The following is a 17,876-nucleotide window of genomic DNA, read 5'->3' as shown; positions in this document are numbered from 1 at the left end:
TTGTTGAAGGAATGAGCGTTACATCGAGGCCTGTACTCTGGAGAGGGATTGAGATGGAGGGTCCATCATGGTCTAGGGCGGTGTCACAGCATCATCGGACTGAGCTTGTCATTGCAGGCAATCTCACCCCTGTGCGTTACAGGGAAGACATCCTCCCTCATTTGGTACTGTTCCTGCAGGCTCAGACCTGTTGGATCTAGGGCCATTCCCCCAGAAATGTCTGTGAACTTGCAGGTGCCTTGATGGAAGGGTGGGGTAACATCTCACAGCAAGAACTGGCAAATCTGGTGCAGTCCATGAGGAGGAGATGCACTGCACTACTTTATGCAGCTGGTGGCCACACCAGATACTGACTGACTTTTGATTTTGACCCCCCCCCCCCCTCCCTTTGTTCAGTGGGGGGGGTCATGTTCAGTTCATGTTAGTCACATGTCTGTGGAACTTGTTCAGTTTGTCTCAGTTGTTGAATCTTATGTTCATACAAATATTTATTCACATGTTAAGTTTGCTGAAAGTAAACGCAGTTGACAGTGAGAGGACGTTTCTTTTTTGAAGAGTTTATAACCAGCATCGAGCTGTAGGCCTAAGAGCGCGTCCCATTTAGTCTTAATGCCGTTAACTTAGGCCTATGATTGATACAGTAGCATATAAATCATTTTCATTTTAAATTGAATAATTAGTCTAAACAATAAATAAACCGCAATTCACAAATGAATGCAACTGATTTTAGTCTGCTGTAAATAAAGGCTTTTTCTTTCGTTAGAACAGACACTCAAGTATGTTTATTTAGTGTTTACAATCTTTTTTCTGACCATTTGGAACAATGTAATCAAACAGCAACTGTTTGGCACACCATAATAGTCACGCAACGCTTGCTCCTTTTTCTTGACCTCCATAGTTTTCCACAACTAAGTCAAATGTCTTCCACAGATCTGACTTCCCCTTTCCCTCGTGAGAAACCAGCAAACATTCGACTGTTTTGCACTTCTTTTTGACATCCTCCTGAATGCACTAAGATGCATTTTGCTGTTACTGTGTTCGTAGTTTGTTATAACTAATTTATTTATGTGATTATGATAAGTGTAGGGGTTGAAGTAAATGGCTGACATGTTGCAGCTTCAGCACGGACAGCGCAAAATATATACTTGCTGTGGCGCCTTTTCACTGCAGCCGGGAACTGTACTGAACAACAAAAATATAAACGCAACATGCAACAATTTCTTAGATTTTACTTGTGTTACAGTTCATATAAGGAAATCAGTCAATTGAAAAAAATAAATTAGGCCTTAATCGATCATTTCACATGACTGGGAATACAGATATGCATCTGTTAGCCACATACCAAAAAAAAATGGGACTCACGATGGGCCTCAGGATCTCATCACGGTATCGCTGTGCATTCAAATTGCCATCGATAAAATGCAATTGTGTTCATGGTCCCGTTGCTTATGCCTTCCCATACCATATCCCCACCGCCACCGTTGACAAACCGCTTGCCCACACAACGCCATACAAGTGGTTTGTTTAGGCCGGTTGGACGTACTGCCAAATTCTCTAAAATGACAGAGACTGATTATGGTAGAGAAATTAACATTACATTTCCTAGCAACAGCTCTGGTGGACAGTCAGCATGCCAATTGCGTGCTCCCTCAACTTGAGACATCTGTGGCATTTTGTTGACAAAACTGCAGATTTTCGTGGCCTTTATTTTTCCCCGCCCATGGTACACTTGTGTAAGGATTATGCTGTTTAATCAGCTTCTTGATATGCCACACCAGTCAGGTGGATGGATTATTTTGGCTAAGAAGAAATGCTCACGAACAGGGATTTAAACAAATTTGTGCACAACATTTTAGAGAAGGCACTTTTATTTCAGATTATGAAACATGGGACCAATACTTGTTGCGTTTTTGTTCAGTGTAGTTCTGTACGATGGCGTGGTGGGCTTAATATACCAGAATTGGAGGATAATGTATCGTTTAATAATGTACCAGTTTAGGAACATTTTTGCTTCCCGGTAGATTACAACGACAATGGTCAGAGTTGTGGATTTTTTTATTTAGCCTTTATTTAACTTGGCACGTCTGTTAAGAACAAATTCTTATTTACAATGACAGCCAAACCCGTACGACGCTGGGCCAATTGTGCACCGCCCTATGGGACTCCCAATCATGGTCGGATCTGATACAGCCTGGATTCGAACCAGGGACTGTAATGACACCTCTTGCACTGAGATGCAGTGCCTTAGACCGCTGCGATTAATGTTGCCGCACTCAATGAGAATAATGTAGCTGCCAACGCCTCATATGTTTACACATTTACGCCAACATCAACCCAGTATACCGGCGCAAGACTGAAACGCATGTTACGAACTTCCCTGTTGCACCCATTTCAGCAAATGGGTAGTACCTGCTCTATATAAGCAAACCAATTCAGAAGTTTCCAATGAATTGTCCAATGCACCCTGTTGCGCTTACTTAACAGTGATGGCCCATCACATTACCTCAGAATTGGATATGTCCCGTGTGACACACACCGCCTTTTGAGTCACACGTATGCATTTGGCACTGAAGAAGGCAGTGTCATGGTGCCATTGTAACCAAGTGGGAAGTTAAGACATACGACTGGGAAAAATCCACTTGAACGGCCCTCAAACTGGGGAAACTAGTCTATCATCTTGAGCACCCACTTCTCTCACATGGTGACCTCTGTCACCGACTAAGGAAATGGCCCCTCTGACAGATTTTTCCGGCAGTTAAACGCAACGTTTTAAACACTATAATTTGTTTACAAGCATGATGGCTGTGCTTTTAGTTTATGGTTGACACTGCTTGTTAGATATTAGCCGCTCTGCATTTCTCGACGAGTTCAAATCCCATGAATGCAACCAACTGGTATTTACGACGTCACAACAAGTAAATTCCCACCTCCCATATAGTTACAAACGTAGCATCAAAGTCGTAACAATCCGGTAAACAACAGACAATGCAAGGTACATTGTGAATGGCATTTTACTACTACTTTTTTTTAATGCAATATATATATATATACCAAACCACAGGTTTGGTGAACCGTAACACACCTAGTACAGACTGTTCGTTCATGATGAGCATAACTTTATGAAATACATACTTACCTTAGCAGAGTTGCCAAACCTGTCTGTGGGAAAGGAATCTTGAGTTTCATGGACCATGAATCAACATGACTCACTGTTGTCTTGTGTTGCCAGTGGGTTTGCAGTGGGTATCTACACCACCAACTCCCCAGAGGCGTGCCAGTACTTAGCAGAGAACTGCAAGGCCAACATTATCGTGGTGGAGAACCACAAACAGCTACAGAAGATCCTACAGGTAAGCACAGGATGGAGAGCTTTAGATTTGCTTAGATTCATCAATACATCAGGGATACCTTCATCCTTTTTTTAACCTTAATCAGTTTATTTCTCTTTTTCCTTCAGGTTCAGGACAAGCTGCCACACATAAAAGCCATTATCCAGTACAAAGATGCACTTAAAGAGAAGAGACCAAACCTCTACACGGTATGTGTGTCAAACTATTTCGATTTCATTCGAACATTAGAAGTTGGATCAATGTCTTCTGTGCCTTTAGAAGTGTTCATAACGCACTACAGTTCCTGCTGGTTTGTTTCTCCCCCACTGTATTCTGACTAGAGGTCGGCCGATTAATCGGAATGGCCGATTTAAATTAGGGTCGATTTCAAGTTTTCATAACAATCGGAAATCTGTATTTTTGGGCGCCTTTTTTAAAATTATTTTTTAAATACCTTTTATTTAACTAGGCAAGTCAGTTAAGAACACATTCTTATTTTCAATGACGGCCTAGGAACAGTGGGTTAACTGCCTTGTTCAGGGGCAGAACGACAGATTTTCATCTTGTCATCTCGGGGGATCCAATCTTGCAACCTTACAGTTAACTAGTCCAATGCAATAATGACCTGCCTCTCTCTCGTTGCACTCCACAAGGAGACTGCCTGTTACGTGAATTCAGTAAACCAAGGTAAGTTGCTAGCTCGCATTAAACTTATCTTATAAAAAACAATCAATCATAATCACTAGTTAACTACACATGCTTAATGATATTACTAGATATTATCTAGCGTGTCCTGCATTGCATACAAGTATCTAAGTATCGGACTGAGCGGTGGTAGGCAGAAGCAGACGCGTAAACATTCATTCAAACAGCACTTTCGTGCGTTTTGCCAGCAGCTCTTCATTGTGCGTCAAGCATTGCACTGTTTTATGACTTCAAGCCTATCAACTCCCGAGATGAGGCTGGTGTAACCGAAGTGAAATGGCTAGCTAGTTAGCGCGCGCTAATAGCGTTTCAAACGTCACTCGCTCTGAGCCTTCCAGTAGTTGTTCCCCTTGCTCTGCATTGGTAACGCTGCTTCGATGGTGGCTGTTGTCGTTGTGTTGCTGGTTCGAGCCCAGGGAGGAGTGAGGAGAGGGACGGAAGCTATACTGTTACACTGGCAATACTAAAGTGCCTATAAGAACATCTAATCGTCAAAGGTTTATGAAATACAAATGGTATAGAGGGAAATAGTCCTATAATAACTACAACCTAAAACTTCTTACCTGAGAATATGAAAGATTCATATTAAAAGGAACCACCGGCTTTCATATGTTCTCATGTTCTGAACAAGGAATTTAAATGTTAGCTTTCTTACATGGCACATATTGCGCTTTTACTTTCTTCTCCAACACTTTGTTTTTGCATTATTTAAACCAAATTGAACATGTTTCATTATTTACTTGAGACGAAATTGATTTAATTGATGTATTATATTAAGTTAAAATAAGTGTTCATTCAGTATTGTCGTAATTGTCATTATTACAAATACATTTTTAAAAATCGCCCGATTTAATCAGTGTCGGCTTTTTTGGTCCTCCAATTATCGGTGTCGAAAAATCAGTCAGGATTAGAGGTTGACCGATTATCTTGTGTTCTCTACACAGTGGGCGGAGTTTATGGAGCTGGGCCGTGATGAGTCCAACACTCAGCTGGATGACATCATTGCTACCCAGAAACCCAACCAGTGCTGCACACTGATCTACACATCAGGGACCACGGGGCAGCCCAAAGGAGTGATGCTCAGCCATGACAATGTGAGTGACACCCACCAGTAACATTAGACTGCCAGGTGGTGAAGGTGGGCAACAGCACCTCTGCTATGCTGATCCTCAACACAGGGCCCCACAAGGGTACGTGCTTAGCCCCCTCCTATACTCCCTGTTCCCCCATGACTGCGTGGCCATGCGTGTCTCCAACTCAACCATCAAGTTTGCAAACAACACAAGTGGTAGGCCTGATTACCAACAAATACGAGACTGCCTACAGGGAGGTGGTGAGGGCCCTGGCGGAGTGGTGCCAGGAAAATAACGTCAACAAAACGAAGGAGCTGATTGTAGACTTCAGGAAACAGCTGAAGGAACACCCCCCCCCCCCATCTGCATCGACTGGGCCGCAATGGCGAGGGCAAAAACATTAAAGTTCCTCGGCGGCACATTACTGACAACCTGAAATGGTCCACAGTGTTAGTTTTACCTTTTTTTTGTACCCCTTTTTCTCTCCAATTTCGTGGTATCCAATTGGTAGTTAGTCTTGTCTCATCGCTGCAACTCCCGTACGGACTCGGGAGAGGCGAAGGTCGAGAGCCGTGCGTCCTCCGAAACCCAACCCAAGCCGCACTGCTTCTTGACACAATGCCCACTTAACTCCTGCGACGGTGTCGGCGTGCATTTCGCCCGGCCCGCCACAGGAGTCGCTAGTGCGCGATGGGACAAGGACATCGCTGCCGGACGACGCTGGGCCGATTGTGCGCTGCCCCATGGGTCTCCCGGTCACGGACAGCTGTAACAGAGCCTGGACTCGAACCCAGAATCTCTAGTGGCACAGACCACTGCACCACTTGGGAGGCCCCATACAGTGTGGTGAATGTGCAACAGTGCCTCTTCAACCGCAGGAGGCTGAAAATATTCTACAGATGTACCATTGAGAGCATCCTGTCGGGCTGTTTCACCGCACTGCAACTGCTGGGCTTTCCAGATGGTGGCACAGTCAGGCCATGCATCACCGGGGCGCACAGCCTGCCCTCCAGGACATCTACAGCACCCGGTGTCACAGGAAAGCCAGTAAGATCATCAAGGACCTCAGCCACCTTAGCCACGGCCTCTTCACCCCGCTACCATCTAGAAGACGGTACAGGTGCCGAGAAACTAAAAAATGCCTTCGCTCTCCAGGCCATCAGACTGTTAGTCACCACTAGCCGGCCTTCGCCCAGGAGCCTGCCCGGAATTTTAGTCACTGTTATTCGCTGGCTACCACCCGGTTACTCTAACCTGCACCTTAGACTGCTGCCCTATGTAAATAGTCATTGACCGCTGGTCACTTTAATAATGTTTATACAGTTTTACCCACTTAATATGTATATACTTTATGCTAGTCATGGTTCATCTTATACAACTACTGCTGTACACATTTTCTATTCATATACTGTCCATAATATCAATACACCCCATCATATATTTTTATATTTCAGACTCTGACATTGCTTATTCTAATATTTCTAATTGCTTTAGAATTTTTTTGATTTGCATGTATTTTGTATTGTTAGGTGTTACAGCACCGTTGGAGCTAGAAATATAAGCATTTAGTTATACCCACGATAACATCTTCAAAATATGTGTACGTGATCAATAAAATGGCTGCACATTAGGTTCCATTGTAAAGATCTATGAGAATGATGCACTATCAGTGTCGTGATGTAAACGTGTAAAAATGTAGCCTCCTATCTATTCAAATCCACCTTTGCTCTGAGTTTGCTTGTGAATGACCGGTGTTTTAATGATGTCTCTCTCTCGCTCTCTCTTTGTAGCTGACATGGACAGCGTTCGCCGTAGGCCGCCATGTCCAGCTGACAGAAGCCACCAAGTCTCAGGAGATAGTTGTCAGCTACCTGCCTCTCAGCCACATCGCTGCTCAGATGGTGGACATCTGGGTCACCATGAAGGTTGGAGGGGCAACCTATTTCGCCCAGCCAGACGCACTGAAGGTGATGGTCTATTCTTATTTAGAAGAGGACCTTTTCCACATTCTCCATGTGACTGAAGATTGTTCTGCAGTCTGTTACTCTCACTTGTCCTCCCCTTCATTTTAGATTAAACCTAGTGTATAATCCAGTTAAGGGAGGCAGTTTAAGTTGAATTGATTTCCTGAGGGGGAAACCTACTCACACAAGACAACTCTTTTGTTTTGCAATTAATCAGTTCATTAGTGCAGTGTTTCCCAACTCTGGTCCTCAAGTAACCCCAAAAGCACACATTTTTGTTGTTGCCTTGGACAAAAACACCTGATTCAACTTGTCAAGCGTTTGATGATTAGTTGACATGTAGAAACACTAACGCAGTGTTTCTATCTGCTCTCTGTGAAAAGGTTATTCTTAAAATAAGTGTCAGCTTTACTATATGCACTACGTTGCAAATGCTTTTGAACAGTTGTCCTCAGGAGCTGAACTGTCTTAATGTGCTAGTGTCTGTATTACACTGCTCACACACATGCTTTGTGATTACCAACCCCTTCAGTGTGTGTGCCTCCCTTCCTGTCTGTTCTCAGGGCTCCCTGGTCAACACGATGAGAGAGGTGCGTCCCACAGCCTTTATGGGCGTACCACGCGTCTGGGAGAAAATGCAGGAGAAGATGAAGTCCGTCGGGGCCAAGTCGTCTACTGTGCGCAGGAAGGTGGCAGTCTGGGCCAAAGGAGTGGGGCTGAAGACTAACCTCAGCAAGATGAATCAGTATGTATACCAGTATGAACCAGAATATAGCCTATTGAATAGGGTGAGGGGATCTGTGTTCTAATTTACCTGTTGCACCACCTGTGGTTCTGACTTCTTAGTGATTTATTTTGATTTTGTTAAGGCCAATACTACGGTCACAAACATGACAGAACAGGATGAGAAGTTCTCATGTCCACGCACAGTATAATAATGCTAGCACAGTATGTACAGTAGTGAACTACAGCCTGAGGTATAAAGATATAGTAAAGATGTTCTGATGTTGTATTGAACTCCTGCTTCCCCTCCTGCCTGCTCAGGAATGGAGCTATGGCAAGGATGCCTGTCAACTACCGCCTAGCCAAGAAGCTGGTGTTCAGAAAGGTCCGTAAGGCCCTGGGTCTGGACCGCTGCACCAAGTGTTACACAGGTGCCGCCCCCATCACCAAGGATACCCTGGAGTTCTTCCTCAGCCTAGACATCCCAGTGTACGAGCTGTACGGAATGAGTGAGAGCACTGGACCTCACACCATCTCTCTGCCCAATGCATTCCGCCTCACCAGGTATCTTACAGCAGATACTCTCCACACTCCCCTGAACACACAATGCCTGACATTACATATTTCCATGCTAACTCAATACAAATTAATTAATTTCACAGGTCCAAGCACATGCATACCTTGGCTTTTAGCAAGTGTATTTGCTGTCGATTTACTGTATATTCTTCATGTATGTGATTTTAAGAACTGCAAGGTTAAGGTGTTTTGTCTCCCAAGTGTTGGGAAGTTGATCCCTGGCTGTGAGACTAAGATCCACAGTCCTGACCAGGAGGGCAATGGGGAGATCTGCTTCTGGGGGCGTCACGTCTTCATGGGCTACCTAAACCAGGCCGACAAGACCGAGGACGCCCTGGACGCTGAGGGCTGGCTGCACTCTGGAGACCTGGGCAAACACGACGACAACGGCTTCCTGTTCGTCACCGGACGCATCAAAGGTACGCAGTCTTCTCTACACACTATAACCTAGAACCCAGCTTTAAACGGAACCAACTGAAGTTAGTTGAAAGCCTGTTAGTTGATGGAAGATTCCACAAGTTAGAATTATCCTAATTAAAACCTCCGTTTCAATGCGTTCCCAGAGCTGATCATCACAGCGGGTGGAGAGAACATCCCTCCAGTGCCCATTGAAGATGCTGTGAAGGAGGCTGTGTCGCTGGTAAGCAACGCCATGCTCATTGGAGACAAGAGGAAGTTCCTCGCCATGCTGCTCACCATTAAGGTATGACCAGTTAGCTACAGCACTGTTGGTGTAAAACCAAATCCCCATCCCAACTCATACCCCGTTTAACTCAAAGGTCATCTTCTAAGTTCTGACAAGCATTTCCATTTAGAACAAAGTTGTTATACAGTTTACATTGTGTAACATCCTTTAGATGGCCATCTATTGCAGCCACTTCAAGAGTATCTGATAGTTGAGAAATACCATGTGTAATCAGATGCAGCCTCTGAGATTGCACAGTGCTATGTAAACTCCTTATCATGTAATCATAGGATCTGGCAAGACTGTCATAGTGGATTCTAATATTTTAGCTGAAATCACAATTCCTCTTATGTTAAGGCTACTTCTGGTGGACATTTTGTACACTGCCATTCTTTATGCTGTCTGTTAAGTTCGTGTTTTAAGTATCCATATATTTCTGTTATTACTGTGCTATCACTTGTTATTCGTATGCCTGCATGGTAGTCTCACTGGTGATGGACCTGGCCTGAGTGCAATGACAACCATGTATTGTGGAAATACGGTTTAGTAAACGTTAAACTGGAACCTAGCCTTTGTCATTTTATGTTAACAGTATCATTGTCAGTTAACCCTTGGCCTACAATGGTCGTACCCCCACGGAAGTCAATTAACATAATATAAAAATCGGTCAGTTTAAGCTAGAGATGTTTTTTGCATGGGCTGTGTCTCAATCCTCCGATATCTCCCTTCCGCATCTGTGGTGGAAGGTGACAGAGCTAAAGCATTGTTTGTCAGACCAGGAGACATCCCGAAAATCGGTCTTCTCACAAAAACGTCTAGCGTCTTCTCGGTTTGGCCTACTAACTATTATGACCACTCCTTTGAAAGCCGAAGACTCTCACAAACACGATAGGACAGACAATTCAGAACAAACTTCCTTTCGATTTGTTTTGGGGGGGACCATCTGTTCCATGTAGGGAATCTGTTAATCAAGGTGTTTCTATTGGCTAATAGCAATGCCAGATTGAATGTTTCATCCAATAATTTTATATTTTTTGATACCTTAAGGGGTATTAAAATTCTAAATCAAATAGCTTAATGATCCATCTTAAAACAATTCCATATGTTAGCCCCCTCACCCGGCTTAGACTAGGGTTAATGGCATTGATTAATGAAACATAAAAAATCATCCATGCACAAGACAGCCTTCTAAGAAAAATGCATATGTTGTTCTTTTATCTCCTTCACTGATTAAAACTACATGTCTCTTTACCCCTCAGTGCCAGGTGAATGGAGACACTGGTGCTCCTGAGGATGAGTTGACGCCCGAGGCCGTAGAGCTGTGCCGGAAGCTGGGCAGCAATGCCACGCGAGTCTCAGAGATTGCCGGCGGACGTGACCGGGTCATCCATGCTGCTATCCAGGAGGGCATCAACCGCGTGAACGAGAACGCCACCTCCAACGCCCAGCGCATCCAGAAGTGGATCATCCTCGACCAGGACTTCTCCATCACTGGGGGAGAGCTGGGTGAGGGGGGGCTGCGGAAGACAGTGTGCATGTTGGTTTAGTGCCATGTTCTTAACTGCAGTATGTTTTTTTCCCAGGTCATTACGTAGGCTGGACTCTAGTTTCCATGATGTATATAGCCAATTTCAATAGAATAGTTTTTGTTGCCCTTTTCTCAGTCTATTGCAGACCATGTCATCAATGTAGTTTTCCCCACCTATCCAGTGGTGGGTGTCAATGAGCATAACAGCAGTGTACAAAACATTAAGAATACCTGCTCATTCATGACAAACTGACCAGGTGAAGGCTATGATCCCTTATTGATGTAACATGTTAAATCCCCTTCAATCAGTGCAGATGAAGGGGAGGTGTCAGGTTAAAGAAAGATTGAGCCTTGAGACAACTGAGACATGGATTGTGTGTGTGTGCCATTCAGAAAGTGAATGGGCAAGAACATTTTTAAGTGCTTTTGAAAGGGATATGGTAGTAGGTGCCAGGCGCACCGGTTTGGGTGTGTAACGTTGCTTGGTTTTTCCACGCTCAAGTTTCCCTGTGTGTATCAAGGATGGTCCACCACCCGAAGGACATCCAGCCAACTGGATACAACTTTGGGAAGCATTGGAGTCGACATGAGCCACCATCCTTTTGGAATGCGTTCAACACCTTGTAGAGTGACGATTTGAGGCTGTTCTGAGGGCAAAAAGGGGTGGTGCAACTGAATATAAGGAAGGTGTTCCTAAGTTTTGTACACTGTGTATAGCTGACGCAGTCTCTTTTTTTCTCTCTCAGGCCCCACTATGAAGCTGAAGAGGCCAGTGGTCATGAAGATGTACAAAGAGCAAGTCGAGCATTTCTACAAAGAGGTGGTGACCCCAAGCACCCCTGACAACTCCCTTCCCCCCAAATAGGCCTGGGATAAAGGCCCTTGCGGGTTCTATGAATTGCTCTGCAACAAAAGACCTGCAGCCAGAAGTCTCTCTCACATACGACACACACATACACCATACAGACCACCACTCCCTGTGCAGTTCCCGTTTACTCCTGTGAAAATGTTTTGTTAGCTTCCTGCTTTGGTTCTTCACATTTGTGGGTGTTCTAAGGAAAAACATCCATGAGAAGGCGTAAGTCTTTGATTTTTGAAGATGAGTTATTGATGAGCTTATTTCAACTTTATTTGTTTTGTGATGAACAATAATGCATGATAGATGAAGTAGAGTTGTATGTGATGAGGCATGGTTAATGTGCTTTGATACTTGAGACTAAATGGCATAGTATCCAACATTTCCATAGGAAATGGTAGTAGAAATTTGGGCTACGTTTTGAAAAAGCGTTACTCACAATTATTTATTTTTCATTTGCCAAAGTCAATACTTACTTGGACCAAAGACACATTGGATGTGAAAGAATTATCCAGCTGAAAAACTATGGAAGTTTTACATTTACATTTAAGTCATTTAAGTTTTCTTCACATCCATTGTTCACTCGTCAAAAACGGTTTCCTATTTATTATTGTTTTGCTCTGTCTGCATTGGTCTGGTTTCAGAGTGTTGATGGAAGTATATCATTGTTGTAGCGTGGTCCTGCAATAAGAGATGGCCAATAAATGAAGTTGTAGATTTAGTTAAAGCAAATGGCTCAATGTTGAACTTCTGCACCTACCTTGTCCAATAGAGAGCATCCAAATCACTTTTTTTCAATGCGATGGAACCATATCATTCAAGCCATATTTTTGTTTCCTATGTGTTATGACGTTGTCATACTATCTGCGGAATTGCCTGGTCTTGTTGGAATGTTTTATAACGATTCTGTGTAAAAATGTGACCATTGTTAAATACTGTAAATATATTTTGCCTACATTGCCTCTTTCCTCTGGTCTTTATTTAAACCGTTTTATTAAGTTGAATGTTTTTTAAAAGAACTGTCTTCAGCTCATCAGTCTTGTCAAGCACTGTGACATTCTTTATACTTGCGCCACTGAACTGAGTTTGTCTTTCTGAAAACTGGTTCATTACATGTTCTCTCCCGAGTTACCTTAATCTAATACAAGGGTACATAGAGGAAATTTGATAGCGTATCAAAATTATCGTTCATCCTGAAACCTTCTACACCCAATAATACCCAGGACCGGTATGGACTGGGGTTTGATCTTATTAGACTGCACATAATCTCCCTAAACTTCATGTATATGAATATGCTATGTGGAATGTCTCTGAAACCTACTGTACATGTTCAGGTCCTTGTGTAATTCTGAGTTTTAATTATTGGGGGTGTATTTGGGCCACTTTGTCAGTACAAATAATACTCGTTGTACATTGGAATAGGAAGAAATCAGATTTGATTCTGGCTTCCAGCACTTTTCACCATTTGTCTTTTGAAATACTTGAATTTTTTTAATTAAGTAATCTAATGCAATCCACAGATCCCTTTGTAAACTATTCCATTCTCTGTGGAAAGGGAATATGCCAAGGGTCTTGCAGTTTAGAGATGTTCGGTCTTACACATACAGCTGGTGACCCATATTGTTTCAGGAAGACCTGGAAATAAACTATAAGCTTACCAAGAAGACTGGCTTGTAGTGTTTGAAGTTGTATATGGAATGAAAAATATTATTTTCAAACGTGGAGGAAATGAAGGTGATGTATCTGTATTTTGTTATTTTCTCAACTGATGTCATAGCTTTCTGTTGAAGCTTGTACTGACATACACACTGAAGGTCTGGAGCTCCATACCACCAACAAAGTCCAATGCAATTGCAGTCAACTTTATTACACTTGAGCAAGCAATCTCTTCAAATGCATACAAGATCATGAGAGTTCACGACTGCCATCTAAAGACAGAATACCGGTTTTACCTGACCCTCAACATTTAAGAGTTTTGAAAGTGTTTCTAGTATCAGGTGGGGAAGAAAGTGTGTCTCGAGTTGATGAGCAGTGCCATCTTTAAACTAGCAGCTGCTGAGGAAAGAAACCTTGATGTATGTGATCAAGCTGGAAAATAAAGGTTATTTATTCTGAAATATTGAGCAGTTTCATTCATTTCCTGTTGCAAAGTCTTAAATTTGACAGCCTTTTTTCAGGTTATTTTGAGATTGAAATATACCAGGTTGCCACTTAAAGTAACTGCCCAGTGAAAATCAACTACTATCCAAAATATAGCTGCGAGAAACAATGAACGGGGTTTGTTGGATAACAAAGCAAGCATTATCACATAGGAACTATCTTCCTTTATATGCAAACATGGTATGTTTCTTTAGGTTAGCAGTCACCCGGAGAGAATCTGATATGGTTCATGGGAAGATTATTTTTAGCATTAGTTACATATACAAAGGATGGTTAATAGTTTCCTTGTTTTTTGAGATCAAATTACTCAAGGCTCATTTCAGGGATATCCATGATTTCAAGTTGATGGGCCACTGGAGTGGATTAAATAGACATGTAAAATCTGCCATCTTTTGACCCATCCATTAGCTTTTCTCAAACTAAGTAAAGACATACCATGGACCTTTCATTTCATTCTTTGGTTCATGAGGATAGATTTTCCACCACTGTAGAAAACTTCTAACGGACCTTATGGGTCCTTGGGGCAAACTTGTTCAGCATGAGGAAAGACACCTACAAAGTTTAGTCTCTAGGCCAAAGGAGACGGTTGATGAGGGTTTAAGTGAGACTGCTTATCTATCACAGCACCACCTATAGGCTGATCAGTGCCATTCTTTTTGTGCCACCCCCCAAAATCACCAGTCTATGCTTGAATTATTTGACCATGTCAATGGGAGGGAACAAGCCTAATAATGTTTGTGGCCAAAGCAAACATTTTAGGAAAACACTTAAAACCCCACCTCAAACTTCACAAAGACTTCAATGGTGCAGCTGTAGAACTTCTTGAAGATCTGAGGGTCCATGCCAAATCTTTTCAGCCTCCTGGGAGGGGGGAGAAAACGGCATTGTCGTGCCCCTTCATTACTTTGTTGGTGTGTGGACCATGTTAATTCCTTCATTATGTGGACACCAAGGAACTTGAAGCTTTCGACCGGCTCCACTACAGCCCCGTCGAAGCGGGGCCGGATTACCGAACAGGCACAGATTTGTTGGGGCAGTATGGGCTCGATTCCTACCCGAGTTAAGTACTCTTAAAATGGAATGGAATGCACTTTTCTCTCTATGCGTATTCTGACCTTGAATTTAAGCATGATAATAGCATGCTATTCATTTTGGGTTTGAATAAATGAAAAGTGTCCCTAAAAATTCCACCACCTTTACATGCAAGGAAACCATGAATAAGGTCTAGCAGATCCAAGTGGAAAAGGCATCTATTTAAGTTCTTTCTGATAGAAATAACACCATTCTCCATGTGCTTGATAAGCACTATTGATAAAGGCTAGGTAAATAAGTAATCCGTTTGGATAAGGGAATTGTAAATATAAATGAAATGTATTTATAAAGCCATTTTTACATCAGCAGTGCTATACAGCACAAAGTGCTATACAGAAACCCAGCCTAAAACCCCAAACAGCAAGCAATGCAGATGTAGAAACATGGTGGCTAGGGAAACACTCCCTAGAAAGGCAAGAACCTAGGGAGAAACCTAGAGAGGAACCAGGCTCTAGGTGGTGGCCAGTTCTCTTCTGGCTGTGCCGCATGGAGATAAGAGAACATGGCCATTTAAGGCCAGATTGTTTTCAAGATGTTCAAACGTTCATAATGACCAGCAGGGTTAAATAATAATCCGTGGTTGTAGAGGGTGCAATAGGTCAGTACTTCAGGAGTAAATGTCCGTTGGCTTTTCATAGTCAAGCATATAGAAGTCGAGACAGCAGATGTGGTAGAGAGAGAGAGTCAAAAACAACAGGTCTGGGACAAGGTAGCACGTCCGGTGAACAGGTCAGGGTTCCCTAGCCAGGTGGACTGGGGACAGCCAGGAGTCTTCGGGCCAGGTAGTCCTGAGGCATGATCCTAGAGCTCAGGTCCTCCGAGACAGGAGAGACAGAATTAGAAGGAGCATACTTAAAATTGACACAGGACACCAGATAAGACAAGAGAATTACACCAGATATAACAGACTGACGCTAGCCCCCCCGGCACAGACTATTGCAGCATAGATACTGGAGACAGGGGTGGGTCGGGGGCCACTGTGGCACCGTCTGACAATACCCCCAGACAGGGCCAACCGTGCAGGATATAACCCCACCCACTTTGCCAAAGCACAGCCTCCACACCACTAGAGGGATATCAACAGACCACCAACTTACTACCCCGAGACCAGGCTGAGTATAGCCTATGAAGATCTCTTCCAGCACATGAGCCAAGGGGGCGCAAAAACAGATTAAATTAAATATATTTTACCTTATAAATCGCTGGAGACAAATGTAAAACCTGTCATATGACAGTAAACTGAAGCAAACTTTCACACAGTTGAGTTTATGAAATGCTTTGCCATTTTGCAGAAATTAAATTGTACACCCTTTTAACTTGCAAGGATGAGCACTCTTGAATGTATTAATTATAGGCTACCCCAACTTTATCTGTTTGTTTCCTATTTCTTTCATGTTAAATATTAGCCACTATCAGTATCAAACTTCAGTAGGCCTAATAACAACACATATTCAACTGCCAATTTACTGTTAGTTCCCTTCAGTTGGTATAGCCTACATTATCATTCCATTGGTTTCGTTAACCTTCATTTGCTTCCTCTGTAAATGTCATCACAGTCATATGGTTGTTGCTGAGGATCACTAGTAACAGCTGGTATTATTAAAAATAGACATGTAGGCAAATTAAATAATTATAGAGCAGAGCACAGACCAAACCATACGTTTTCACGTCTGCCATCTGCCCGGTACAGTTGAAACCAGGATTCATCCGTAAATAGCACATTTCTCAAGCATGTCAGTGGCCATCGAAGGTGATCATTTCCCCACTGAATTCAGTTACGACGCCGAACTGCAAGACACTGGTGAGGACGATGAGCTACCCTGAGACCATTTCTGACAGTTTGTGCAGAAATTCTTTGTTTGTGCAAACCCCAGTTTCATCAACTGTCCAGGTGGCTCAGACGATCCCACAGTTGAAGAAGCCGAATGTGCACGTCCTGGGCTGGCGTGGTTACATGTGGTTTGCAGTTGTATGATCGGTTGGACATACTGCCAAATTCTCAAATATGACGTTGGAGGCGGCTTATAGTAGAGAAATTAACATTCAATTCTCTGGCACCAGCTCTGGTGGACATTCCTTCAGTCAGAGAGAATGGCGCAGGAGGGGATGGCTGCCGTTTTACGGGCTCCTAACTAAATGTGCTATTTTGTGTGTGTGTTTTTATTTTTTCATTGTTTGTACATAATGTTGCTGCTACCATCTCTTATGACCAAAAAGAGCTTCTGGATATCAGAACAGCGATTACTCACCTCAAACTGGACGAAGATTTTTTATTTAATGAGTCTGATGTGAAGGATAAACTGTTTCTCCGAGACCAGGCCCAAATCCCCATCATTCGCATGAAGACAGAGGGCGGAGATCGGGGTGCCTTGTGAGAATTTGTCAGCGAGTGGGTAACGCGCTTCTACCATTCGTTCTATTGGCCAATGTGCAATCACTGGAGAATAAACTGGATGAGCTCCGTTCGAGACTATCCTACCAATGGGACATTAAAAACTGTAATTTCTTATGTTTCACCGAGACGGGGCTGAATGACGACATGAATAATATACCGTTGGCTGGGTTTTCCGTGCATCTGCAGGACAGAACTGCTACGCCCGGTAAGACGAGGGGTGGTGGTGTGTGTCTATTTGTCAACAACAGCTGGTGTGCGATGTCTAATATCAAGGTATTGCTCGCCTGAGGTAGAGTATCTCATGATAAACTGTAGACCACACTATTTACCAAGAGAGTTTTCATCTATATTTTTCATAGCTGTCTATTTAGCGCCACAAACCGATGCTGGCACTAATTCCGCACTCAATAAACTGTATAAAGCCATAAGCAAAAAAATGCTAATCCAGAAGCGGCGCACCTAGTGGCCGGGGACTTTGATGCAGGCAAACTTAAATCCGTTTTACCTCATTTCTACCAGCATGTGCAACCAGAGAAAGAAAATAAACTCTAGACCAACTTCACTACTCACACACACAGAGATGCATACCAAGCACTACCTCACCCTCCATTTGGCAAATCTGACCACAATTCTATCCTCCTGATTCCTGTTAACAAGCAAAAACTAAAGCTGGAAGTACCAGTGACAAGCTCAATACAAAAGTGGTCAGATGACGTGGATGCTACGCTAAAAGACTGTTTTGCTAGCACAGACTGGAAAATGTTCTGGGATTCATCCAATGGCATTGAGG

General features: G+C 43.1%; 1 protein-coding gene across 3 annotated transcripts in view; it reads left to right on the top strand.

Annotated features, from left to right (window-relative positions):
- The window catches only part of LOC135556461 (long-chain-fatty-acid--CoA ligase ACSBG2-like), a 54,347-nt gene extending 40,791 nt beyond the window's left edge, over positions 1-13,556 (top strand). For 2 of the 3 annotated variants that reach the window (XM_064989688.1, XM_064989687.1), the window contains exons 6-15: positions 3,230-3,350; positions 3,458-3,538; positions 4,979-5,128; positions 6,898-7,074; positions 7,635-7,816; positions 8,116-8,358; positions 8,572-8,789; positions 8,934-9,073; positions 10,315-10,561; positions 11,330-13,556. In XM_064989688.1, coding sequence (XP_064845760.1) covers positions 3,230-3,350; positions 3,458-3,538; positions 4,979-5,128; positions 6,898-7,074; positions 7,635-7,816; positions 8,116-8,358; positions 8,572-8,789; positions 8,934-9,073; positions 10,315-10,561; positions 11,330-11,448 — 1,678 coding nt within the window. In that variant the 3' untranslated portion in view covers positions 11,449-13,556. The remainder of the gene's footprint in view (positions 1-3,229; positions 3,351-3,457; positions 3,539-4,978; positions 5,129-6,897; positions 7,075-7,634; positions 7,817-8,115; positions 8,359-8,571; positions 8,790-8,933; positions 9,074-10,314; positions 10,562-11,329) is intronic. The other variant, XM_064989689.1, reaches the window with a different exon arrangement.
- The last annotated feature ends 4,320 nt before the right edge of the window (positions 13,557-17,876 follow it).

Source organism: Oncorhynchus masou, chromosome 15 (genome assembly GCF_036934945.1).
Source record: "Oncorhynchus masou masou isolate Uvic2021 chromosome 15, UVic_Omas_1.1, whole genome shotgun sequence".
Taxonomy (NCBI): Eukaryota; Metazoa; Chordata; class Actinopteri; order Salmoniformes; family Salmonidae; genus Oncorhynchus; species Oncorhynchus masou.
Note: the sequence above shows the minus strand (reverse complement) of the source record. Positions and strands in the feature narration are given on the sequence as shown.